Here is a 10153-nt window from a genome sequence, read left to right on the forward strand (position 1 = left end):
CACATTTATTTCACAAATCGATAGGGTCTTCTGGAAAAGTCAGTCAATAGTTATCAGATGTTATATAAATTCCTCTTGTCATCTTTATTTCCCACTCTTATCCTGGAAATTAAACTGAGAGTCAGTTTGTGGAAATACAACACAAATAGCACTGAATAACAGGCAATGTGTCCGTGTACAAGAAGGAAATTATGTCCCAGGCTAGCCTGAGAATATGAATTTATCTCTTCTAGGTCCTTTGTATTTCAGGGAGATATTTATGTGATGGTGATTTTCTTGTTTACCATCCAGATAGTCTAATAGACTATTACCCTACAGTCTGCTCACTTAGAGATGTTAGTAACTTTCTTCTTTATACATTTGGTCAGTGCCTTAATCATTCTCCATGGCTTTGAGTTCGTTGATCATTACCAAGCTAATGTCCTCCCCCAGCCAATTATCTCTTTAGGATCAAGTCTTACATCACAGCCACCACTTGTTATAGTACGGCCCTTTTGAGCATGACCTATTAGTATCTCTATGCCTATTCACCTACATATTGGTGACCTCTAGATCTGCAAAATGAAAAAAAAAAATCAGAAAAATAGCCTTTTATTTTTACAAGTGAATTACCCTCTTAGATATTAGCACCTGAGAAATTGCGACTATATACTCAATATTTTCAGATATATGCTATGATCTGTAAGTTCCCACATTAGAGAAATTCAGGAGTAATAAGATTTGTGGTTTAAATCAGAATTATAAATCCTTTATCATATCACTAAAACTGAATGCTAAATGGACATAGGAATTGACTACCATAAAAATCATATCTTCTGTGCCTCTGTCTTTGCCATTGTCCTAGATTCATTATGTGTTTCTTCTCAGTGGATAGGATCTCATCCCCTTCCCCTCTACTCTGTTTATAGTAGATTAATGGTCTATCTAAACATTAGGATGGAAGAAAGTAACATAGTAGATGTGAGAAATGTTTACATGTAAGGGAACTTATCTGAAATGTTAGTAAAAAAGAAAATTGAGATGATCTCATCTGACAAGGCTGCTCAGCCCTCTCATAGAAAGCATATTGAAAGGCCATATTCTGGGGAAGAAGATAATTCTTGCTGAAGAAGCACTGGCAGGCTGCCTGTCATAGCCACCGCTGAAGACACCTTGTCCCGTCTCTTGGCTTACCAGACCCAGTTCAAAATGTGGTTCAGGTCCTGGAGAAACAATACCTGGAAGAAAAGCGGAGTGCCCTTGAGGAGCAGCGGCTCATGTATGAGCGAGAGCTGGAGCAGCTCCGCCAGCAGCTCTCCCCCGAGAGGCAGCCCCAGAGCAACGTCCCTGACCGCCTGGCCTACAGCAGCCAGACAGCTCAGCAGAAGGTGACGCAGTGGGAGGAGGAGAGGTAAGAAGGGAACCTGGGAGACCTAGAGTCAAGGCTCCAGGGCTGTGCGGCTTTGGGGGTGGGTCGTGAGACATGTCAAAGGGAGACAGACCTAGCACAGAAGGAAATCTTAGTCACATATCTGGATCGTTATCAGCTGGCTTTTCTTTTCAGTGGTATTGTCCATCCTAAGCATGTTTACTGTTAGTTGCTAAAGACATACCTGCCCCCCTTACCTACTTTTAGTAAAAATGGTACCAAGTTAGAAGGCATAGACTGTTATGTATTGAAATGGAGATAGTTTGGATAATTCTTTAGCATAAAGGCCATTCTCATTTTTCATTTCTCTTACTTTTGATTCTGTTTAAATACAACTTCAGTGTTAAGAAATCTCCTACATGTGAATTTTTAAAATTTATAACTTTAAAATACTTATATTAGAACTGAGGTAATGGTAGAAGAAATGGTAACAATAACAATAAGGGCAATAAATTATTGCTAACTTCTGTTGTGTTCTTACTACAGTCTAGGTATGGTGCTAATTTTATTTCTCAGTCCCTACAGCTCTGTGCCAGAGAAACTATTATCTCTATCTTGTAGGTAGGGCAATCAGTTTAAATATACTGCCTGAGTCACCCATCTAGTGAAAAGGCCAGAATGAAAAGGTCTGTCTATATATATACCCATTAATAACTCCTTTGTTATAATAAAAACTAATAGTAATAAAAGCAGCATATGATATTTATAGAGCATTAACCATGTGCCAGGCACTAAGTGCTTTATATATATTTATCCATTCTTCACATCTGCTACTACATTTTAGCATTTTCACCCCCATTTTATATATATTCATCCATTCTTCACATCTGCTACTACATTTTAGCATTTTCACCCCCATTTCACACATGAGTATACTGAGGCTGAGAGGTTAAATGACTTTCGCAAAGCCATTTTCTGATCAGTTGGGACAGTGAGATCACAGCCTGGGCAGTCTGACTTCAGAGTTGCTACTCTAATTCTTGTAACCAAACTGCATATCTCTCTAGCAGTGAGATACTTTACTTGAACCACATCCAGGGGAGATGACCCCCTAAGAGGAGGAAAGGGCACCTTACTCTACATTAAAAGGCTCACCACAGTAATGCATTTGATTGTCTGTTCTAAATTAAGAGAAGAGTCAGTTACATTTTCCCCAGGAGCTGCCTGCTCATCTGGATACTAAAGTGTGAATAATTATCGTACTTAACAATATATTATTTTTTATATTTTGCACCTGGATGAAACAAAGGTTAGCAGATGGTGCTTTTTCTGAAGTGCTGCCTTTTCCACATTTACTGTGAGCTAGTAGCTTTAAGCAACAGCTAGCTAAAGGTAATTGGTATAATTGTACCTGCTGATACCCATTCTACTTGTCCTATTTACTTTTCTATGTACTGAAGATTATAAAAGACAAAAATGTATGCGATAGAAACGGTGGATTGCTTTTTGTTTTTGTTTTATTCTTTTTTACTTGTTTTCTTTTTCTTGGATTATTTTTAATTGTACTGTTTTTGAGTTAAATGTCAAAATGTTTTTCACTTCCCATAATTCTAGTTTAATTCTCTTTGAGACTCAAATTCTTAAGAGTAGAAGGGACAATATTTTGAAGAATGGTTACAATATCGATTTCAACAATGTTACTGGATAAAATCAAAATGTCATTAATGGTAGTTGGATATATGAAAAGCTGGGACTATTATCTAAGTAAATGTTGATGGTTTGTGAAGTATCGAAGGACTCAGACCTTAAGCAAATGTTGAGAGTCAGAGAATCAAGTATATTTAAGAGCTAGTGAGAATTGCAAAGAAAACTAGAGACGTAGTTTATTCTTTCTGTAAACTTATAATGTGGTGTAGAGTAAGATATATATGTGAAAATAAAATTATAATAATAAATTGTAAAAAGTTGCATTCAAAAATAGGAAATGTTACAATTATATAATTACCTATTTGTTGTTTTTCCCCTCCATTGGAAAATAAATTCCAGGGGACAAAGAGTCAGTTTCATTCATTGAAGTTTCCTCAGTGTCTAGAATGATGTTGTCCTGTGGTAGACTTAGTGAATATAGATTGTGTGAAAATATTGAATAATAAGCAAGAATGTAATGGCTAGTTGGACAGAGGGCTCAGTAAGTGCCGTGATTGTTTAGTGGAGTGAGACCCCAGTGAAGCTGAGTCATCTGCAGAGATTTCCTGGAGAAGGAAGGATTTGAAGTAAGTGTGGAGCAGGGAGTTTGGATGTCAGAGAGAAGGCTGGGGCGGGGACCGGGGCGGGGACGGCACTTTGGATAGGTGGGTCAGCATAAACAAATGTGAAGCAATGGAGAGAGTAAGATGGGTTTAGGGGATTACATGAGAAGTTTTGTTTAGTCTAGAAGGTGATTTATAAAGGAGTAGGGAGAGTTAAGTCCAAAACTCTTAGATAAGATACACAAGAGGACTATAGACATGCATGTTTGGGATTTAACCTATGAGAGAAGGTTCTGAGCCAAGGAGTGGCCCAAGAAGACAGGGTGTTTCTAAGGCCTGTCTTGTAGTGCATGAGGAAGAACCTGGGTGCTGTGAGATTGGGGGGAGGGAGGGGAGTGAGAGGAGAAGTATGAGGAACATGAACTGGAGTGATGAACAAAACCAAAAGAGATTTAGGAGATGTTTTAGAGGAAAAGTCAACAAGACTTTTTTCCTGGATATTGTGAAAAAGAGAAAAGACTAGCTAATTGAAAGTAATCAAGCCTGAATAACTGAAAAAAATGATAATTTAGAAAAGGCAGGAAGACAGTATCGATGTGTGATATCTTTTAGGTCATTTTATATTAACATCTTTGCAGTGGGCCTCATGTCATTTCTAAGGTGAAAAGAAAGGAATACAGATTTAGGTGTTGCAAATTCATTTCCCTATGAAGGGCAGGAGGTGTGTAAATGGTAGAAAAGAGAAGTTGTATAAGGCACAGAGCAGTCTGATAGACTGGGTTACCTTCGAGCCCAGATTCAAATGTGGAATCCAAAAGTACTCTTTCATTCAGTGGGTATTTTTTAATACCCTACAATGGACCACGCACTTGGCCGGAAATTAAGTGTAATGACAAGCAGAAGAGACAGAGCTCCTGCTCTAGGGGCATTTATAGCCTCTTAGAGGAGACAGACTTTAGTCAGATATTTACACAAATAAATGAAAAACTGTAACTATGACAAGTGCAACTGAGGCAAAAGATATGGGGCCGGAAGAACATATAAAAGTTTTGATGCAGTCAGGATGTCAGAGAAGATTTTATCAGGAAGTGCTATATTGTATAGAGTTGAAGAAAGAATTCCTGCTGCCACAGAAGTACCCACCCCATGCCTTTTACCAAGTGAAGAAATCATGTAAAACACTTCCTTCTAACTCCAGATTTCTTTCACCTGTCCACTCTTAGTCCCTGACCCTAAAGCACACAAAAGCCATAATTATGTCTTCTTCCTAAAAGATTACGAGTGGTGGTGGTGGTGGTCGTTGCATCACCCTATCAAAATCTAGTAGTTTACAAATGTTATATAACTTTAAAAATCGTTTTTCGTTACATCATTCCACATACTTTCTCCTAGTCAGTGGTTACCAACAGATAGCCCACGAAACCCTGGTGAGAGATGGAAAGGATTATGAGGTGATTTGGAAAACTAGGTTGAAAAATATTGTCTGAAAGTTTACTACCACTTTCTAATAATATGACTCACTTAGAAACAAGATTGTAGTTTTCTTTAAAATTTTCTCATTTCCTTTTCTGCTACACCACAGGGACGAACTTTTCCGTCAGAGCCTGGCAAAACTGCGCGAGCAGCTAGTTAAAGCTAATACCTTGGTGAGGGAGGCAAACTTCTTAGCTGAGGAAATGAGCAAACTCACTGACTACCAAGTGACTCTGCAGATCCCTGCTGCAAACCTCAGTGCCAACAGAAAGGTAAGACTGAGAGAAGATGTGCAATAGGGAATACCGTAAGATGAATATGAAACTGATATCCAGGAAAACATCCATAAAGAGATGCTGACGGGAGCTTGGGTATTTATTCTTTGTAAGACTTCCTCTGTAGACCTACTCGCGTATGTACGCCCTTAGATATGTTATGATCAGAATATGAGAATTTTGGTGACTTGAAGGACTTGCTAATTTAAATGCTTTCCTTAAAAGTAGGAATGTATGTAAGCAATCCCACCTGCTTTTCTCTTTCATATAAATGCCCCTTTCTGAAATGGGGGATAGGTGTATGCTTTATTGTAGTACCATTTTAAGAGTGAATTCTACAAGAAAGAGTGATACGATACCTGTCCTTATATACACAGAAGGACCCTCTGCAGCTGTTTGGATGTTCCCATCATTTCTTTTATTTAATTGGACATCCCCCATCATTTCAACTTGAAGAATTTTTCATTTAAGGAGAAACTTTGAAAAAAATTTTTTTTAGCCAGTCATCTTTTTTTAACAAGCAGGCTAGGCGTGAGTCAGGGAGTGTCTCATAGGTCTTCCTGGGTTTTAGTCATTTGACTGAGTAGTTCTCCTTTGAGAAATGTATTCTAAGTCCACAGTCATAGAAGTGAACTTAAAGTTCGATGCACTTTTCTTACAAGGATGCTTATCATAGTGTCCTTTATAATAGCAAAAATTTGAAACAGTAGAATAATTAGTCAAATGAGTAGGACATCCATATAATGGATTGCTACGTTACCATTAGAAATGTTTATGAAGAATAGTTATCAACACAAGATGATTATAATATAAAAACTATGGTGAGAGAAATGGGAGAGGAAATTTATAGTTTTATTTAATTCTGGTTGTGGTAAAAATTATGTGCCTGCATATAATAGAACATGAAAAAGAAACCAAAATATTCTGTATGTGGTAGAATTTCATCTTCTTTTGTATACATTATGGTTTTTTTTTAATTTGCTACTTTACAATAACATACATTTCTTTAATGATCCAAAAGTTATAACAAGATTTGTTTGTTTGTTTGTTTTTGTTTTTCTTCATTCTGCAGAGAGGAGTAATAGTGAGTGAGCCAGCTATTCAAGTGAGGAGGAAAGGAAAGGGTACCCAAGTTTGGACCATTGAGAAGCTGGAGAATAAATTAATCGATATGAGAGACCTTTATCAAGAATGGAAGGAAAAAGTTCCTGAGGTAAAAGTGACAAAATGTAAAGGAGATTTGGTCATGTTAATAGCAGAGAATATAATGATTTCTATCAGAACACACCCACACCCACACACACACCCACACACCCACACACCCACACACCCACACACACCCACACACCCACACACACCCACACACCCACCAGTGAATATTTGTAGTGGTGCTCTCGAAATTTATATTAGAAGAGGACAGTAAAAGTGATATTGAGAGGAGTGCTAAGTTGGATCAGTAATATGTAATCCCCACAGATAGGACTAAATGAAAAGAACACATAGTGTATTCTTATTTGTCTACATTATTACTACACTTAAATGAAATGAAGTGGGACAAAGTAAATTTGTGCTGTTGTGTCAGTGTTGTGAAAAATCAGCTGGATAGAATCCAGCATGGATTTTTGTATTCATTGTGCGTGTGTTCATGCTCCCTTAGATATGATCATGTTTGGGTAGATTACTAAGAATAATTCCAGAGAGCATAATTCATTTTTTGGACATTAGTAATGGAAAAGAAGACTCAGCAAAGGAAATAAGGCAAAGTACAGGGAATAAAATGAAACAGGCTGCAGGTGAAGTGTGGTAGGGAAGATGAGGCAGTAACTAATAAAGGATCCTCCACATGAATATCACTTAATTTCCCTGCTAACGAGCCCCTCCCATGTGCTAATTTTGTTTTATTTATATAACATGATCCTAATTTTACTTCTTTTTAACTTGTTTGAATTAATGCTTTAAAATTTTTTTAAATCACATTATTTCATTTGATGTTTCGATTCTTCTTCTCCTGCCCATCTGCCTCTCTTACCGTTCAGGCAAAGAGACTCTGTGGGAAACGAGGTGACCCTTTCTATGAAGCCCAAGAGAATCACAACCTCATAGGTGTGGCTAACGTGTTCTTGGAGTGTCTCTTCTGCGATGTGAAGCTTCAGTATGCGGTCCCTATCATCAGCCAGCAGGGGGAGGTAAGGACAAGCCAGCCTCAGAGAAAATGGTGGTTCAAGTTTTTACGTTTTTTTTTGTTTGTTTGTTTTTTCAATTTAAGTTATGTTCTCAGTGTTGATCAAGAAACTAGGAAAAATAGGATCCACATCCTTTTTTCTCTACTAATACCAATACTCACTATCAAAGTCATGGTTTTAAAAGATTATAACATTTTATATTTGTGATTCACAAATTTATTTTAATCAAATTAGAAATCTTTTGGAAACCAGATTGAGCTCTGTGCCTATATTCATTTCTCTTTTAATGTTTTACCTTTGTGATACACTCTGGCTCCTTCCTGTCCTCTAAATGGTCTTTAAAAGAGATGCCTCGAGAGGATTATTTTGAAACCCACAGTATCCAAATGAAACAAGCTGCACCATTCCATTGTTTCCCCTTTTAAACTTTCGTATTTCAGTTATTTAGATATACTGGCCTTATGTAGGCCTAAGAAATTCAGAAAATGATCAAGTTCAAACTTTTATCCATTTCATCAACTTTTAATTTTAAATTTAGTAGCACCCTTATTTCCTAGCTTGTCCTTCGATAACATGCAAACTTGAAATACTATTATTTTTTGTGATTCGCACCTAGAAAATGAGCCTTAGGTTCCCAGTTATGGTGCGTAAATACACATTCTCCCTTCTACATGTGGTAGCTGCCTGTGAACATTCTGCTCCAGAAGACCAGTGGGCTAAGGGTTGCTTTTTCCTATGTTAAAAAATGGGCACAACTTCTGTGGCAAAGGGATCCAGTGGATGAGTCCCTAGTTTGAGTTCTTAAGCTGGGGTCCATGATGGGCTTTGAGACTTCCATTAATCCCACTGAAATTATATTTAAAATGTATTTGATTCTCAAAAAGCACTGAAAAAAAAGAACCTTAAGAACCACTGTCTTCTGATTTCTCTTATCCCCCCACCTTACTACTTAATATTTGTCTTACTTGTCAGATACCATCAACTAATATCTCTCAAGTCCCTGGTGCCAGCGCAAATTGCCATGTGGAAGTTGGGTCTCAGCTACCTTTAAAAATGAGCCTTGCTATTTAAGATGAGAGTGGAACTGCCAGAATGTGTTACCTTCACAGCTTCAGTCATTACAGCCTTAAATTATGTTATGAAAGATAACTTGGCCAATTATAACACTCTGAGAATGCAAATTTTAAGACAGCCCCTATCCTTTAATTTGGCTCTGTGCAATATCTTTAAGAGAGACGCTGCTAAACCAGCACCTATTCTGAGAACCCCAGGATAGTGAGGAAACTCAGCTTTTTTTTTTTTTAAACAATTTTAAAGGAACTATTTCTTTATAATATCCTGGCTTTGTATATGTTGTTTCTCTTGGAGCAGGTCTCACCACCTCGTGAAGCCCTTCTTCACCCTGCTCTTAGCCCCAGTATGAATTAAGTGCTCATTCTCTACTCCTAGAGAGAATAGAAGCTCCATGAGCCCAGTGACCATGTCTGTTTGGTTTACTCTTGTCAACATAGTGCTTAGTGTAGTTCCTGGCACAGAGTTAGTTCTTGGTAAATATTGTTGAGTGGATAAATTTTTTCCATAACAACCAGTACATATCTCTGTTATAGCAGCTAGTCTGTACTCTTGTTATCAGGTTTTTACTTCCCTGCCTTTCCCCACTTGACTGTGAGTGCCTTGACAGCAGAGCCTGTGTCTCTATCTTGGTATTCTCATGAGGCCAGGTATTTATTTGCTTAAATGAGTAAGTGAATAAATATACATGTACATGGAAAATAGGTGACTCCAGGTAGAATATGATAGCTGCCTTCAAGTTATTCATGGGCTATCCTATAGAAGAAAGATAAAAATGAAGATGACTTCAGAAGGCAAGTTGTGGGGAGGTAAATTTGGTTTAAAGTCAGGCAGGATGATTGAAGGACAAGTGGTGGAATGGACTGGCTCTGGGAGTGTTGAGCTTCCCATTGCCGGAGACTGGCAGCAGTAAGTAGAGCTGCTCACCAGGGATATTGTAGAGTGCTTTTTTGTCTCAGGTCCGTGCTGCCCGTGAGATGTCTTTTAACTCCAGGGCGCTCTGCTTCCTTGACCCAGGTCGCGGGGCGTCTTCATGTGGAAGTGATGCGTGTTACAGGAGCTGTCCCGGAGCGCGTCGTGGAGGATGACTCCTCAGAGAACTCCAGTGAAAGTGGGAGTCTTGAAGTCGTAGACAGCAGTGGGGAAATCATTCACCGAGTGAAAAAATTGACATGCCGGGTGAGAGGACATGATAGGGAGGCTCAGAGAAATTACCTGTTTAATTCAAAACCATTTTATAGAAAATCTTATGAGTTCTTCATAGAGCATAGTAAAAGTTAAACTTTCTGACAGGGAATACAATGGCGGACAGTACTTTTTCTAGCATAGCACACTTTCTGATGACTGTTGCCTGATATTTCAAAAGTCTGTGTATATTTGGCATGCAAGAAGTATATGTTGCTCAGTGAATTATACTGCATCTATCAGGAACTCAGTCATTAGAAAAGTTTTAGACGAGTGTGTGTATTCGTTGTTAAGTTTATATACTGCAGTTATAGAACTGTGGTAAAGATTTTATTACAGAATAGAACCCTTAATGAAATGGTGCCAAAT

The 10153-nt window shown here is 38.1% G+C and overlaps 1 protein-coding gene across 1 annotated transcript in view; it reads left to right on the forward strand.

The window, feature by feature from the left end:
* Positions 1-10153, forward strand: part of KIF13A (kinesin family member 13A) — a 177225-nt gene that overhangs the window by 140503 nt on the left and 26569 nt on the right. The window contains exons 16-20 of the mRNA XM_023532273.1: positions 1177-1390; positions 5180-5342; positions 6418-6558; positions 7382-7531; positions 9617-9869. Coding sequence (XP_023388041.1) covers positions 1177-1390; positions 5180-5342; positions 6418-6558; positions 7382-7531; positions 9617-9869 — 921 coding nt within the window. The remainder of the gene's footprint in view (positions 1-1176; positions 1391-5179; positions 5343-6417; positions 6559-7381; positions 7532-9616; positions 9870-10153) is intronic.

This window comes from Pteropus vampyrus, unplaced genomic scaffold (assembly GCF_000151845.1).
Source record: "Pteropus vampyrus isolate Shadow unplaced genomic scaffold, Pvam_2.0 Scaffold80, whole genome shotgun sequence".
NCBI lineage: Eukaryota > Metazoa > Chordata > Mammalia > Chiroptera > Pteropodidae > Pteropus > Pteropus vampyrus.